At 42.8% G+C, this 17,271-nt stretch overlaps 2 protein-coding genes and 2 long non-coding RNA genes across 5 annotated transcripts; 1 reads left to right on the top strand and 3 right to left on the bottom strand.

The window, feature by feature from the left end:
* Nucleotides 1-208: 208 nt before the first annotated feature.
* LOC129599138 (uncharacterized) lies at nt 209-922 on the bottom strand. Its single transcript, XR_008691881.1, has 3 exons — nt 845-922; nt 509-604; nt 209-442 (listed from the first exon to the last, which is right to left on the bottom strand). It is a non-coding gene; the product is annotated as an uncharacterized LOC129599138 (long non-coding RNA).
* A 7,530-nt stretch (nt 923-8,452) lies between these two features.
* Nucleotides 8,453-9,411, bottom strand: LOC129599135 (uncharacterized). Of its 2 annotated transcripts, XR_008691880.1 has the most exons (4): nt 9,322-9,411; nt 8,882-9,040; nt 8,746-8,802; nt 8,453-8,663 (listed from the first exon to the last, which is right to left on the bottom strand). It is a non-coding gene; the product is annotated as an uncharacterized LOC129599135 (long non-coding RNA). The 2 variants fall into 2 exon arrangements; XR_008691879.1 differs by lacking the exon at nt 9,322-9,411 and having other exon boundaries at nt 8,882-9,081.
* Nucleotides 9,412-9,468: 57 nt separating this feature from the next.
* Nucleotides 9,469-11,422, bottom strand: LOC129599131 (uncharacterized). Its single transcript, XM_055497272.1, has 5 exons — nt 11,257-11,422; nt 10,698-11,091; nt 10,338-10,614; nt 10,049-10,264; nt 9,469-9,780 (listed from the first exon to the last, which is right to left on the bottom strand). The coding sequence occupies exons 1-5, from the start codon at nt 11,420-11,422 to the stop codon at nt 9,469-9,471; spliced, it is 1,365 nt and encodes a 454-aa protein (XP_055353247.1).
* Nucleotides 11,423-14,317: 2,895 nt separating this feature from the next.
* On the top strand, nt 14,318-17,013 carry LOC129599132 (uncharacterized). The gene is given in 8 exon segments (XM_055497273.1): nt 14,318-14,605; nt 14,714-14,938; nt 15,133-15,341; nt 15,494-15,561; nt 15,620-15,808; nt 16,391-16,481; nt 16,552-16,688; nt 16,691-17,013. Coding segments are annotated over 8 exon segments (1,374 nt in total). The 5' UTR covers nt 14,318-14,473.
* The last annotated feature ends 258 nt before the right edge of the window (nt 17,014-17,271 follow it).

Consider the following 17,271-nt stretch of genomic DNA (forward strand, 5'->3'; position numbering starts at 1 on the left):
AATGGTATACGTGTCACGGAATTGAGATTTGTTACCGCTGTCACGGTTTGCATCCGGCAGGTGGCTGCCGCAATGAGCTTGTTCTTCCCCGGTTGTATGAGCCTACGCCGCAGGTATTGGCACGGTGCAACGCTTCGCTGTCGCAACAGCAAGTAGCTCCGTCACCGGCACAGTGCAACATAATGGAGATCATGAAAATGGAGGTTTTTCCTGCTTCTAATGTAGAAACGTCTCCTGCTAAAAAGAATTGTTCATTCAGTAGCAGTCAAGTTTGTGGGGGTAGTGTCCACCCACAAAAGAATAAGAATATTGAGCAGTCAAGTTTGTGGGGGTGCGGTAAAACAGTTGCCTGTGCGTGATGTGAAACCCGATAGTCCGGATGTCAGTCGTACAGCTACAGGATCCAGTCAAGTTTGTGGGGGTAAAGCTACGGCGATTCCGCCTAGACAAACAGTGAAATTACCTGCACAATGCATGGTAATCGGAAATAAAACAATTAACGTTGTACCTGTACCGGCCGATCATAGAAATGTTGACAACGTGCACGAGCGTCCGAAATCACCGCGGTATGTTCGCAGTCCAAATTCTTTTTCCCGGATGAAACCTAAAGAAAGTCTGTCAGAGGAGAACAAATGCGCGACCACGCAGGACTTTTTTGATTTGCAGTTCTGGAGGAATATACAGAAGCAGTGTGTAGATAGTAAATGCTGGTATCGGGATCTTAAAAATCAGAAAAGATTGCATCCGATCTTTCTACCGCAGGGAATTGATCAGCTTGTTTTTAGTGAAGGACTTGTGTGCCGAAAACCAGACCACAATGGCAAATCACCGAAAATCTACGTACCTTGTCAGTGGCGTAAAGAGTTGATTACGCGCTTTCACGAGCTAATTGTGCACAATCAAGTGTACGGTGCTAGCGTTGAACTGTCTCCATTTTTAGTGCAGCGGTTTTACTGGCCAAATATGAGTATTGACATAGATGAGTTCGAAAGTAAATGTACGCAATGTCAACCAAATGGCAACGTTGTGCGAAAATGTAATGCGGCCGTCATAGCGGGAGAGTGCGCTGCACCGCTTTCACAGGCTGCTGATGTTGAGCCTAAAAGTTGTCAGCAGCCAGTCTGCAAAAAGCGAAAAATTTAATTTTAATGCGTTTGCTAGGTGATGTCAGTTCCCAGTAAAATATCTGCAAATAAACGTGCAGATATGTTAATCGTTTGTGCTGTTTTTAATTTAAACGAAAAATGTTGAAATTTTAATGTTAATAATAATTTTGTAGTGGCAGAACTTCGCAACACTGCAATATCCTGAATGTATCCCAGCATAGGTTTTTAAAATTTTAAAAGTAAAAGGCTTACCTGTTGTTCAAATTAAATCCGAAAACGGAAGGCTTGGTTGTAAAGTCGTCAACAAGCGCAGAAAAGCAATGTTGGCCAGCAGATGTAGTGGAAGCGTAACACAGCAGTATAACCTAGCGTGTATGTACAGTACAGTATATTGCAAAATGTTTAAAATCTTACCTTTGGACGGATGTAGGAAAAGCAGTACGGTAAGATATCAGGAAAGCATTGTTGCAAAAAGCTTCCACAAAACGAGGGTTTTGATCGTCCGTACGAAAAGTGGTTGCGAGGTACCCGATAGCGCAGCAACAGAACAACGACAGACAGCATCAGCAGTACTGTGTAGTGGGTTCCCGATACGCACCACACAGCAGTCCCGAAGATGTCTTTCCTTCGCAGCAGATTCCAAGCAGACCAGAAGAGTAAACCATTTTCGATGTTCCAGATAATATAGTGCAATTTTGAACGCACTTTTCGTAAAAATTAATATTTTAAAACTGAAAGAACGCTGTCAAACTCAGACTGTTTGGGAAAAGGAAAAATGGAAAAGTGTGCGTTGAAAGCCTGCAGATTTCGCAACCGGAAGTGCTGTGTTCCGTGTAGCTGCCATACTGTGCGGTTGCACTTTCGTTCTTGGCCGTGTTGCAAATCACACTGAATTTTCGCTTTTTCTGTTCGTTTTTGTTTTGCTTCTTCCCTTTGGACTTCGGACGCCTCCTGGATCCTGGATCTCCCGCCATTCCAATCACCGTGGACCTCCGGATGCCAGCGAGCGCCAAAGATCCCACCAAGTCACATTTCATTCGGATCAGGCGTACAGTCATTATGGGCACCGGACGGACACGTGTGGATTGCGCGGAGATGGATCAGGATGGAGCGTCGCACAATCACAGGATGGAACGGATGGATTTGTTTGCGTTTGCGGGAGCAAAAAACCGTTTGTGGGGGTGACGTGTATAGATGCTAGTACGTACGTTCTTACCTATAATTACTGTACCCCTTCACCTACGTCACTGCGGTTGTTCAGTTACTGCTATCTGTGATTCGCCTGTTCTCATCTTGATAGCGATATATCTCTTGCTCCTAGAAGTCTATATAAGATCGTGCTTCCTGTGATAACGGCATCAGTCTCGATCACTCTAGACTGGCAACTTTTAACTTCCCTTGTGTTGTGCATATGATTGTGCGTTAGCGAAGTAAAGCATCTTCTGTGGTTATCGACGTTCGTAATTAGCTTCGGATTATAGCGTGGTAAACACGGTATGCTCGTGCTTCGTCCGACCCGCATGTGTATCGACCAGGAGTTAGAAGTATATCTCAGCACAATTGCTTAGGGATTTCTGAAGGTTCGTGTTCCTGATTATTCCATCCGTTCTTACTGTAACAATTGATTTGGGAGTTGTTCTACCCACTGAGCAAGGCAGGGAAGTGGTTAGTCTCTTACACTAAACCGTACAGAGTTTCTTCACACGACAATATCGCCAGCGGAGTTCGCTTGGGCGCCGGCTATAATGTGGACGAGGCTGGAGCACGTACTTCTGGAGCCAAAACGCCCAGTTCCTGACCAAACAGAATCTGTAGCATGGGCATCAGTTGCTGGTGACCAGTAACCACGACGTTTGCGTTGAGCGCATGTCCGCGGCCGTTGATTTGTGGATCGTGCCATCAAGGCGGAAGACGAGGGCGCGTACGTTTTTGCGTATCTTGGTAAATGTCCTCAGAGCAGCGAGAAAGATCCAGTCGGGTGTTAACTGCGGGCTGGACCAGCATACCGCGTTACCGTTTTACCTTAGGGTCAATCTGCAGCGCAGATTGAAGTTTGTTTGATTCACGCCTCAATATGCTCCTGGGTCATTTGCGTATGATACAAAACATAATACTGTTGATATGCAAAAAAAAGATTGTATAAGATTAACATAGGTATAAGCATTTTCTTCTATTGTACGTACGTATTAATCGTTAATACAATTAGAATATTAATTTTCGATTATTGCTACATTAATTAACCTTGTAATTACTAACTTTTTGTAATTTCTTTCTATGATAATGCTTGGCTACTTGGCTCGTTTACAGTGAACTCTTTGGCGCAGGGTCCGTTCGTAACTCCAACCGACTCTCCTGATAGTGCAGCGAGTACAGTGAAACCTCATAGTACGTACGCCCCGAAGAAACGTACACCCCTTTATTACGCACGAAATTTTCCGAACGGTGGTGTGCGTATTTCAGAGGTTTCACTGTATGCTGAAGGCGGATGTGAAGTAAGGGGGGTACGGCAACGAGTCTGGGTGAGAAATGACACAACGCCGTTAAATGTACCTGCCTTGCAACGGCAACTGTGCCTGTCCGTCATAGAATGTCATCTTTGCTGAATTCTTGAAACACCGATAGCTTTGCTTGGCCAAAGCTGGTAAATTCCAAAGAACGGCTGTGTTCCGCTGCTGCGCGCAGTGCTTTGTGTGAACTGAATTTGAGCTGAATAGTCCAAGAGCATTCTCCCAAAAAAATTTTTATCCGAGTTTTCTGTTTCTGTCTGCATTCAAACCGTTGGAAATGCTATTTGCGCGGGTACGCTATTTCCTCAAACCGATGATTATGCGCAAAAAACGTTTTTTCGCCAGTGTACACATTCCTAGTGATTTGGCTTCACAGGGGTGTAAAGCATTCGAAAGAGCGATCGCAGCGCGCGAATGCGAAATTTTAATAGTTAATTCTGCCAGCTAGGCTGTTCTACAATAAATCGAAAGCAAACAGAGTTGTACTTAGTATGTCAAACAGCGCTGAAGTTACAGTCTGTATTTGGCTGGCAAGTAACTTGAGATGTTCGAGGAATATGAGCCCCTCGATACTGCTGCATTTGCAGATTACCTCCAGGTTTTGCTCAGTGACCAATGGGAAGGGAGAGAAAACACATCAGGGAAACCTTCCAGCTGGGTTCGAGATACAAAAGCTATAATGATCTTTGTACGACCGTTTGATCGATTGCCGTGGCAAGTGTGCCGCAGCAAAGCAGGATACTAACGCGATACTGTGTACGATTTCCGGTGAAAGCCGTGCAAAGTCTCATGTTTCCTGACTGTTACTGGTAACACAGGGTATGTTGCAGAGTATGCTGCAGGGTATGTCACACAGGGTATTTTCGATTTCCCGGCCCGTTGCTTCCCAGCGAACCTCCCCTTCCGCATGGATTGACTGTCGCGAGCGCCATGACAGGCCAACCTTGCTCTGAAAACCAATACAACATTTCTTTGCAGTTCAGACCAATCACTTGTATACTGCGCCGACAACGGCTGTCCTGGAGCGCTCTTTAATGTCAAGAAGTCCATCCGCGTGACCGGTATGCTGATATAGGAATCGTCACGAAATCGTCATGACCCGCAACGTTCACCGGATGATCATACCCGGTCGCGGCCCGCGGGGAGATCCTCCATTTGCCGAGCGCGCTGATGCGAGCGATTCGGTTCATTCCGATGTCATCGGCTGGATGTGTTATCGGCTAATCGGGCTGACCATAACGCCTTGTGTCCCGTAGCATGTCACGGCCGAAGCTCCCGCTGCCAGGCCGCTGTCCCGTCTGGTGGCGCTAATATTGGAGGTCGACCAAAATCTGGTAGTTAAAAAGCAGCATTTTCCCGGGATGCAACACATTCGAATGATCCATATGTCAGCCTGCACGATCGCTTTACTGGAGCAAAACAGATTCAACGGTCTGCCGCGACTGAACAATCTGATATTGGGGTGTGGGCTAAGGCGGGGTTTCCAGATACTACGTAACCAGCCGATTCAAAGGCAGACATTTTAACTAAAGCAGGCTGAAGTGTACATCGTACGTCGGAATACGATTTTAATGGGCAATAGCCGCTAAGGTAACAAAGATCGCAAGCGCCGGTGCACTACATGAAAGTTAAAATTTAAACATTAAAAAAAACAACCAAAATCTCTATCTTGTCTTGGGTTAAAAGGCAACGTGCTCAAAACAGCCGTGGCATTTCCTTTAACAACGGCCAGGCTGAAACGCTGCTTAAGGAAAGCAGTAGAACGCGCTTCTCCAGTTAAGTCTCGAATTTTGCGGCCCATGAAATGCAACAGTTCACTGAAAGCGGGGCCAAATACTCCCAACGTCTCTATCACTAAAGAATAAAAAAAGTTTCCATTTTCCATAAACGAATATGTCAGGCGTTTGGAATTTTCTGCAAGCTGAGCAACTTGTCCAGGTTTCTTGTAGCTGCCGGTGACATGCGAGTCTGCGACCGTACACCAACTGGTTACATCCCACACCAGTGGTTTCCCTTGGCGGACAGGAATCAGCGTCATGCCATCGGGCCTTTTCCCGTTCACACTCGATAAGCCGGTCGGTTCCAGTTGACAAGGAAAACCGGCGCTCTAACAACAATTCTTGGTAATACTATTCATTTCTTTATGCCGCGCCCATCGTCCTTTGGTTGACTTATTACAGGATAACCCGTGGTGGCCGTTAGTGTCTACTTGCTTACCACATGCGATACAGTTGTGCGCCACCACCACTGGTAGTCCAAACCGCAACGCAACACCGATTCTGACATCATCATCTCTGAGGAAAGTTCCAAGACATGGAGCGGGCAACGCATTCAACCAAGCTCCAGAGTCCCTGTTAAATGCAGCCAACAAGACCGCCCTGCCACGGTCGTTTCCAAATAGGCGCGCACCCCGTGAATAATAGCTTCGGCTCCGCCTTTGATTCCAAAACCAAGCTGTACTTTGTTACATAGTTCCTTCATCTTCTCAGTGCACCGTTGACTAACCACTTTCGATATCAGACGTCTGAGAGTTTCTCCAACTGCGATGGGACGTATGCCGCCGTCCTTTTTAGCTAGTGGGATTAGGTTGGCGCCGAAGAAAAAGGGTATGATATCTTCGGGGTAGAGCCCGGCACGAGCAGCAAAAGTGCTGCTCGGTTCGCTCGTTTTCACTTGCCTAAACTTTCCGCTCGTTCAGCTCGCTCGTTTTTCAATTTTACTTTGTTGTCGCTCGCTCGACTCGATCGTATTCTTATTTTTGCAAATCGGCTCGCTCGTGAGCGGAGATAATTTAACGTTTCAAATTTTTTTGCGCGAATTAGATATTCCAAAATTTTAGTCTCCCCAAAAAGCAAAAACTTAGGCAAAGATGGGCATATAAAATAACTTCTCTTCCACATTGGCAATTCGTTTTTTATAGCTTCGTTTTTTCGCTAAAATTTGAACTGATTCCCGTTTCCTTGTGTGTTTTGAAATGCAATAAAAATGTCTGAAATGTTCACCACAGCTATAAAAGAATTAAGAAACCGGTTCAATAATGTCTTTGTTGGTTACGGATTATCGTTACTTCGTCCCGAGACTCCTGACTCCCGAGCCCAACATGTCGAGGAAAAGTTTAGTAAACTAGTTCGCGCGAAGCGCGAAGGTGACGGTGATTTACGACCCTTTTCAGCTTGGTCAAGCTAATTTTTACGCAGGAACTCTTTCAGTTCGCATAAAGTCAGCCTGTAAGCTCGTGATCGCTCGCACCCGGCGATCCCGCTCGCTCCGCTCGCTCGCATATTTTTTCCTGTTGCTCGGCTCGTTTATAAATTTGCAAAACAGCGCCTGCTCGCTCGAAGTAACCGAGCGCTCGCGAGCCGAGCCGAGCTGCTCAGCTCGTGCCGGGCTCTACTTCGGGGACCACGTTATGTAGTACATGGTTCACGAAATCGAGAGTTTAACCCGTTTAGGGTAACTAAGACATTGCTTCCCTGTACCTTCCCTTAAAAGCGAAAACAAAGATTTCGAATATTTAGACGCTGCAACAGCCTGTGATACCAATGGACCATATGGAACTCTATTGGAACTTATTGGAACTGTTGGAACTACTGTACATCGTTTAATTGCGAACTAACGTGACACCAGTGGAACCTATGGAACTCTATTGGAACTTATTGGAACTGTTGGAACTACTTTTACACCGTTCAATTGCGACCTGGTGTGACACCAGTGGAACCTATGGAACTCTATTGGAACTTATTGGAACTGTTGGAACTACTTTTACACCGTTCAATTGCGATCTGGTGTGAAACCAGTGGAACCTATGGAACTCTATTGGAACTTATTGGAACTGTTGGAACTACTTTTACACCGTTCAGTTGCGACCTGGTGTGACACCAGTGGAACCTATGGAACTCTATTGGAACTTATTGGAACTGTTGGAACTACTTTTACACCGTTCAATTGCGATCTGGTGTGAAACCAGTGGAACCTATGGAACTCTATTGGAACTTATTGGAACTGTTGGAACTACTGTACATTGTTCAATTGCGCCCTGGTGTGACACCAGTGGAACCTATGGAACTCTATTGGAACTTATTGGAACTGTTGGAACTACTTTACACCGTTCAATTGCGACCTGGTGTGACACCAGTGGAACCTATGGAACTCTATTGGAACTTATTGGAACTGATGGAACTACTGTACATCGTTTAATTGCGCCCTGATGTGACACCTGTGAAACCAATGGAACTCTATTGGAACTTATTGGAACTGATGGAACTACTGTACATCGTTTAATTGCGACCTAATGTGACACCAGTGGAACCTATGGAACTCTATTGGAACTTATTGGAACTGTTGGAACTACTGTACATCGTTTAATTCCGACCTGATTTAACATCACTGGAACCTATGGAACCCGTTGGAACTGTTAAAATTTCTGAAACTAACAGCACTGCGCCCTTTTGTGATACCAAGGGGAAGCATCGAATGCTGTTAGAACTCATTGAAAATAATATCAGTATTTACTAGGTTTCTAATTATGTTTCTAATATTTTAGTAGCTAACGCTACTAGAAAATACCGGTGATGCTCAAGCTGATATCATTAGGAAAGGTTTTACGACGTTTTATGCCTAATTAAATCGGTAAAATGGGAAAATACAGAAGCACTGCAGAAAATCAAATCTATAATTTAGAGCATTTTAGCTAAGCATATGAAGAGCTAACTGCAAAAATCGATATTTCATAATTAATCGATAATTAATCGATAATTATTAGTAATTAGTTTTTATCGCTTAGAACAGTACGGACATTTCCAAGGTTTCTGTTTTGGTGGTGGTTTTCCTGATCGGGTAACACGAGGTGACACATACGATGCGCACATATGATGGAACGCATGTTGGCAGACTGTGCAGCGCAACCACGGTTTATCTTTGTTGTCCGGAATAAGAGCCGCATGACACTTCCCGCATTTTATGATCTTGTTGGATTCGCTTACATTGGTGTCGTCTTGGCTGAGTTTTCCGAAACGATGATGAATGGCACGTTTTGTAGCTTCGGGATCATCTTCATTAAACTTCCGTGAGTTTCAGGTCGAAGGTTTATAGTTCTGTACAGTTTGCTTCACTAGCAAGTCATTACGATTCACCTTCAGAAACAACGGAAGCGGAAAATGATCGAATTTTGTTTCCTGTGTGGCCTCTATCTGCAGCGTAACGTAACATTATAAAATTTCGAAGAAACTTAAATACAAGCTCGATTTATAGTTTCTAGTTAAACTCTACCTTTTACAGTCATTTTCTTTGGAGTGCTGCTAGATAGTGGTGAGAAGTCACTGTCGTTAGCTGGAAGTGACTGATCCATGTTAGCATTTTGCGTTCCAGATTCAGTAGCTTCCATGGCGCTGCTTTTGCGCTTTCCCATGCCGCTGGACGTTTGCGAAGCTAAATCCACAATTAAAAGTACAAGGAGGATTGGTGTTGAGTCGGCAACGAATTTATCGCTTAAAGTTAGACTGATCTCCCAATCGACTGGAGTCTTATTAAGCCGTCAACCGTGGATGGTTGCCTTTCCTAGCATGCGCAACCGCCAACCGAGGTATGATGGTAGCCAGGTAGCGTCATGTAATATACTGCAGCTGGCATATTACGGAGCTGTTGATTAGTGCAGCCAATTACGGTTGACGGCCAAGACAGCCTCCAGTGGATTGGGTGTTCATACTAACTTTAGGCGATAAATTCGCTGCAGACTCAACACCAAGGTGGAGCTGCTGTATCGCAACGAGATTCGCTTCGAATTCAGGACAAGGCCTAAGTGTACACCGGTCTTACCATCCAAATGTGGCCTCGCTTTACATGTTGCAGCAGCAGGATTACCGGCCAAGCTCACCTCGGGCGCTTCGTCTAGAAACTTGCAAAGCACCGACGATACCATCAATCTTTGCAAGTTGCTCTGAAGTAAAGTGCTCGCGTGGCAAAATTAAGCAACGCCTCCGCACACCCTTCAGATTCACTTGGTGCTGCTTGTCTGCCCAAGCAATCTGGCCAATGCACCAGCGATTTTGTTGCAACGGGTCCTCTTTTGTTGCATCAAGGAACAAGTCCTTCCGAACAGCCAAACAAAGCACGTCTTCCGCAATATCTTCAAACTTCACCGAGAGAACGTTCTTAAAAAACGTATTCATCTGAAAGAATATATCGTCAAATTTGTATAATGAATTCGAGAACTAGATAATTAATTTTGTTGTACTGTAGTACATAAAGGGCGTTTTATTAGGCATTGCCATCTAAATATAACAAAGTGCAAAGCGTAAGTACACTACTTTACCGTACAGACTAAATCACATTTGTAGTATTTAGATAAGATTTTTTAGCCTGGTGTCAGTTTCGATAATTTGTGTCACATGTTCTGTGAGCAGTTTACTTGACGAAATACATCGTTGAGCAACTTACCTTTTCGGCATGAGTTGTCTTGCGTAGTGCTTCTATCAGTTGAGCAAAACTTTCTTTGGCCAAGCAGTTGCTTCGGTCGGGAAGTAAAGATAGCGTTGTACGCGCGGTCAAACCATTGCGCGGTAAAGTTTGATATGGCGCGGCTTTTGAAATATGCCGTAGCAGGCACTGGAGAGCTTCTTCTTGGTCGTACTCGCAAGCAACTTTACGGGCAATCTGCAGAAATATTTAGGAAAAACATAATGGATGCAGAGTCATCTAGCGCTATGGAAATAACGTTGTATAGTACCATATCCCCAACAGACGACAGTATAGAGTATAAGGTTGCAATTCGGTGAGTGCAGCTAACCATCCCCGCTGATAATAGTTTTGGTTTGATGATTTCGTATTTGTCATTAACCGCATTAGTCAGTTCACGGCATCCTTCTTCGCCAAAATGAAGCAGTTTCCGAACATCTTTGGATGCACGTTGCTGCGCTTGCTCCAGAAGTGTGAAAACAGTGTTATCGATGTCGGTTATCTCGTTATCCATGGTCAAAATAGCTACCCGACTCAATGTCCGCATTCTGTAAAAATCTCAGGTTTTCGTGCGTGATGGCACAATCAAATAGATTACAGAGCTTAAAGAGCGAAATTTATTGAGACTGACTTGTCTTTAGTTGCGGCAGCGATATCATCCAGGCCATCGGAATTCATGGTAAGCGCACAAGACGAAGTAGGATGCACACCACCGCTGTTTTTGTTGCGATAGTTTAGATATAGTTTTCTTTCGTACACGCATCCAAATATACGTGGCATTAGCTTAGGAAATGGATTATCGTGGATTATTAAAGGAACGTGCAATTTTGTCCAGCGATCAAGGCCTGCGGAATCAGTTATTTCTCCTAAATTGCAAATGTCTTCCATATTTGTCCCGAAAATTGACACGCTCAGATTCAGAAGGAGCGTTTTCCACGTGTCTGGGAGTCCGACTACGATCAAGCTTGGCAAACCTTTGAAGTGCCTGATCAGGACTCCGTAAAACATGCTGATCCAAGAATGTGCTAAAAATTATTTCCAATATTCAAACTTATACAAGTTCAATTTAAAAGTATTTCTGTTTTTTAGACAACCAATACAAATGATTAAAGTAAATTCTGGTGGACGCGATATCAGTTGATATGGTTACAATAATATCTTTTTATAACAGTGATAAATATTTCACTCACCACACATTAGTACGAAGGTGTAGTAGACATCTAATGGCAAATGTTGTCTTATAATGGCAAACAGTCTGGCCTTCTTTTTTCCTTGATAGACCTCGACAGTGCGGGAATTAAAACGGATGACAAAGGTGTCCACATATGCACATTTATCGGTGTCGGCTAACACCATTCCACCCTCAAAGGGACGAAAATTATGTCCGGACCAAAACGAAAGTAACACCGTCTTCTTGCAGTCCCAGGTGCGAAACCGCTTGCCGCTTTAGCGGAATTTCTTTGTCTTCGCATTTCCTGTAAGAAATGAAAAACATGCATACATGTGCGTTGCGTCCTCACAATTGGGTGCTTCATTGCGTCCAGTCCTTACATGTATACTAGTACTTCTGTGTAGCTACATAATAACATCACAAAAGCACTTGATCCATTATTATTAGTATACTTTCTGTTGTGTTTTTTTATATACAGCTTTCTTATGTAGTTTTTCAATATATTTTACGTACTCAATATACCGTTGGTGATACCACTCCCTAACTTGGCGAGAACCTTGTTGCTCATGTTGGAAAACGCGGACGAGCCGCCTTTGATATGCAGATCCGAGGAGAAATCTTTAAAATTGTTGCACGACTTGCTACGAATGTAAACCTTCTTACAAACCAGAATTGGCCGATATACACAAAATATAAGTACCTGATCGTCTAAAGCTTATAAAGGCCATTTAGGTTCGCCGCCGTTATCGTTACAGTATCAGTTTTAAAAGTCTGAGGGTTACGGTACGAGCTGCGCTATTCTTGTATGTAAACCGAGTTGCAAGTTATAGGGCGAGTTTAAGCTACCGTAGAATCGTAGATACCATACAATAGTGCATATAATATAATAAATAAATCTGTACCTCGTGCAGCTGTCGTCCTGCAGTTCAAACAGCGTTCCAGATTCTGTTGTTTTTCCTTCCACTTCTGCAATGGGCGTTAACACAAATGCCATAATCCAGTCGTCCACTGCTCGTTTTTCCTTCTTTTTAAAATAATAGGTACTAGTGCCCTGCAACGGAGTACAAAATTGCGTCCAGTCCGATCCGAACTTACAAAATTTTATCCGAACCCAGTCCGACTCCGAATTCTAAAAATCGTACTCCGACCAATCCGATCCGAAAATATTTTTGGCCAATCCGAACCCACTCCGATCCAATCCAAAAAATTTTCCGAAAGAATATTGCTTAATTTTATTACACATCCCCAGATTAAAAAAAATTTAATGCCGAAGCAGTTAAAATTTTAATGCCGAAGTACCGTAACATGGCATTCAAAAAAATTTTAGCCATGTTGTCGGTAGCCAAAAGACTTCAGAATTCACAGGTACAAGTTTCTTGGGCATAATAAAGGTTAAGCTAGAGGATTTATATATACAAGATTTTTTAGGTGAATTTAGTTTTTTAGCACTACAGTGTTGAAGCAATTGGAGAGGTTAGTTATCTATCCTCACTGTCAGATATCTGTATCAGATCTTTTTGTTGTATACGCTTCAGGCCACGGATTACCCACGTATTAGTTAGGTTCAAAAATAGGGACAGAAATTTAGAGGGATGGATGTTTCTAAACGTCCGGAACTAAAAATAAATGGTAGTTTCGTGCATTCCTTAGTGTAAGTTTATATTATTATATATAATGTTAGTATATATAATTAGAATATATTATTATTGTTATCTTAATCTCAAGTATTAATCGAATTACAAGTGCTGCAAATAAAAACGGGAAGTCGGTGCCTAGCGAAACTGACTGAGCTGCACAACACATGTGGTCCGTTTAAACTTTAACCGTACTGTAATAGTTATACTAAAATTATTTGATAAGACAATAACAAATAACGACATCATAACAATCGTAAAACACTCAAAATAATAAAAAGTGTCAGGAGAATTAATAAAAGGAAGTAAAAGAGAATTAACAACAGTCAACTAAACAAAAGCAGGTACTTCGATGAAAATTAATTAAACGCAAATGGAAGTATCGCGCGAAGCGCGAAGCTGACGAAAATTTTTGTTTTGAAGGCCGGTGAAATTTAATAAAAATTAATTAATAAAATTTATTTAATTACGGATTATTCGGAGTCTTGATTGCATCCGAACCCGATCCGATTAGGTGCACATAAACTCCGAAACCACTCCGACTCCGAATTTTCCAGATTGAAATCCGTCCAATCCGGTCCGAAAATCGGAGTGGGTTCGGAGTGGATCGGATTTCCCAGTCCGTTGCAGGGCTCTAATAGGTACGACCATCCTTCTCTTTAAACCGGTATTCAGCTGCCGTGAACTGTAATAAAGCGCTACTCTATAATCGGCTAAATTCCTGCAGTTATTAGTAGACTGTGCACAAACACGCATAAGCTACTTACACAAAACGAATCTGAAGCCGATTGGTTAGACATTAGAAAGTATCTGTAAGCCTGTTCACAGGATGCAAAAGCCAAATTACAAATGCCAGCAACTTCCTTAATTATTTAATTAGAATGCGTTTGTCAAAAAACTTGCTGTTTCCAAAGGATTACAATTTACGGCTCATTTTTATTGGCACGTTCCCACAAAAAAAATTCAGGGTTGGATACAGTTTACTGTGTTTCAGCCTGGTTATTTGTACAAGAAGTACGGTTAATCACTTTAATGACAAATTATATGTTGACTAAGCTGGTACTGCATTGATTACAGTAATAGTATTACGTATACCTAATCTAATAAACGATCTATGGGTGCATACTGCCTTTGTAGCTGTGATTTCATGGCCAGTCGATGAGTTTGGCGCTCGCTGTGCAGTGAAAGTGCAGTCAGCCTTCCCCTCCCCAATGATGATTGGACTTTTGGGTGAAGTACTGACTAAAAGGTGAGCACAATTCTCCACATAGGGCTGTTTATGTGGGCAACAGTGTGGCACAGGTCGCTGCTGGAATATATAGTCTGTCCTTTAGTGCTCTTTATACAGCAGTATCACATGAGCAGCTACTTATACAGCACTATAACTTGAGCAGTTCAACAGTTTCTGTCCGACGTTTAATAAGTCCTCAAGAGCTTTATCGGTAAAATCAGGAAAATTACGTGACCTTAATTTATGCAGTGTGTCTCGAACGTTTTGCTATGGAAAAAAATTATTTTGACAGTAATGGTATTTACTGTTTAATCAGAACGTACAAGTGCATTTGATAGATATGAACTGCTTCTGTAGATAAAGTGAAAATCATGACATACGAAGAGCAGAACGGTTCTTTAAGATTATTCCTCAGCAAGTATTCACTGGACGAAATCCTGAAGTTGTGCACCGTTTGCACAGCAAACCGATCACTGGACATTATGGATACGGTTCTTTTGGAAGTATGCCAAAATGTGTGATGTATCTACATATTTTTTGAAATATTAGTTAGCTATTGCTTTTAATTAACTACTGCAATATCATTGTAATAAATGATATACTGCATGTAGGAACTTGCACACCGTGTACAGCTGGCACCTGATCGGCTTAGAGATATGTATATCCACGTGATGAACGAAGCGCCGTCTCTCCTTGATTTGATTTCGCCATCGGATCCAAGGAGTATCGTTGTAATTACTCCTCCAGTGAAAACGTGCACGGAAGGCTGCGTGTACCAGAGGGGCTCTAAAACAGGTCTACCTTTGGAACTCGGTCTTCATAATAAGCCAGCTTGGGTAAATATATACCTTTACGTAGTCACAGTTACTAACAACTCGTTAGTTATATTTCTTGTTCAGTGAACTGTCTACTGTCTTGAGTACACACACTTTTACGTTAATTTCAATCGGTATTTATTAGTTATTATTAACTGCTTTGAAATACAACTGAATATTGCGGCAAAAATACAGTACCCGAAGCATTTTTTCAGGGCACACTGCACGACATTAACGGAATGAGCCGATCTTTCGTTCGCCTATCGTATAGATGTCCAACCTGCCGTAGTATATACAAGTACGACATGTTTCAATCCAAAAAGGATGGCAAATACCGCTTTTACGAGCACGAACGAACGCATGTGCGCGTGACCCAGACAACTTATTGGTCTAGAACGTTATGCAAATTCTTAGTAGAAAGCGTGTAAGTGCTCTAATTAAATACCTTATAAATAAATCACATTTATCTTAACAAAACTAAAATTAACTGATTACACGGGAAATAGTGCTCTTTTCTCTTCTTTGCTACACAACTGCCAAGTAAAGCCAACTTTGTTTTACAACTTCCTTTTCAAGATTGCATTGCAAAGCGTCTTTCAACGGGTTCTGCGAAACGTACCTCGAGACATACGGAAAAGCTGCCGGTAAAATTTTCCCAAACCATTGGCTTTTTTCACTTGAAAACTTTTATCTACTTTGTAGGATTTGATGTACAGAACGTGTCCGAAGCGTTTTTCCGCTATGAAACGGAAAATGAAGTTCGGGAGAATAATTTGCTTTATTTCGGGTTCTCTTCGGACAAGGACGTTGAGCAAGCTTTTCCTGAACTCGACAAACTTCGATGCGAGCGTCTATACCCTCATGTCTGCCATCCGGCGTGCGCTTCCAGAGGTTGCGGAGTGTTGTTCTCGGTTGACGGCATCTGGAAAGCTCACTTCCAGCACTGTGCTTTTGTTCAGCAGGCAAGTGACTTTTAGCAGGAATCAAAAGATCGTGTTGCTCAGCATGTATACAATTAAGTCACAGCGACCATGACAGGACCACCAGAGCGTAGAATAACCTAATAAAGAGAATACCTTATCTATTAAAAGTTTTTAGAATACCGTTGCAAACGTTCAGCTGGTAAACTTTCCAAATATTTGTCCAGAAGAACCGTTGTCTAAACGTGGCGAAATGTATTGCGGGCCACATTCTCTTCCTGCACAACTGGCGAATATTCCAACAAACAAAAGAAAGGTCACGCTGCAACATGCTGCAGCTAGCGCATTTCATCTTCAAGGTAAACTTTCTGTATTGGTGCAAGAATCGTACTTTTATCCGATTATTCTTGCAGCGTCTGACCGGGTTTTGAGAAACTTTTGCGCTGATGAAGTGACGCTTCCCGGCGAAACAGTGGAAGTAGAAATCATGAACGAAATCTCAATGCCGGAAAACAATGATTCAGCAAGTGAACTGGTTTGCACAAAAACCTAGGTGAACCAAAAATGCAGCCAGTTCGGTCACGAGGATACATATTTGTGGTGCGAGCGGGTGGTCACATCGACATGTTCTCTCCTATATATAAGTGCGTATTTACCTATATGTGATTCGGCAGTTAGTGACACATGTACCGAACCATTGCTTTCCTGTTACAGGTCTGAGTCTCCATCCCAGGTATTCCTTATACTGATTTCTTGGATGTATCAGGTCTTACAAACAGTTCCCTCATGCGACTGGCCAAAACTTTTTTTGGCATATGATAACATGTGCAATCTGGAGCGACTGAAAGCCACGCTTCAAAACTTTCGCTACCACCGCCATATGACGAGCTTTGGACCAAGGGGATGACGAAAGTAATCGACGGCTTCCACTTGGGCAACCACAAAGGCCATAAATGCCACACAAAGTACAATCCAGACCAAATCCGGGCGGCCTATCCCAACCTGCTCAGTGCTAATACACAGAGTTGTGAGCAGACATTCCGTTGGCTGGGAGCATTCCAGCATGCTATGTTCAAAATGACTAAGTACCGTCAACTCTTCTTTCTACACAGGATCGCTAAGCGCAGAAACTTGTATCTGGAAAAAGTTGCAGCCAGTACGCGCTCTGACTCATGAACATTCAGCAGATGATGATATTACTTATAATATGTATTTTCAGCTTTTCAAAGCATCAAACTGCTACAAAGTTTAAACTGCTCACTGCTGCTACTAATGAGGTAATAAAATTACGATCAGTATTCGCAAACGATGTCTCATGTCCTCAGTTTCTGTGAGCTATAGTACGCCTCACTAACATTATTTTCGAAAATACTTCTAACTACAGCAATTTTTGAAGTAACTTTTAGTTCAACAGGTTTCAACAGCAACAGGTAA

Source organism: Paramacrobiotus metropolitanus, unplaced genomic scaffold, assembly GCF_019649055.1.
Source record: "Paramacrobiotus metropolitanus isolate TYO unplaced genomic scaffold, Prichtersi_v1.0 Parri_scaffold0000138, whole genome shotgun sequence".
Taxonomy (NCBI): domain Eukaryota; kingdom Metazoa; phylum Tardigrada; class Eutardigrada; order Parachela; family Macrobiotidae; genus Paramacrobiotus; species Paramacrobiotus metropolitanus.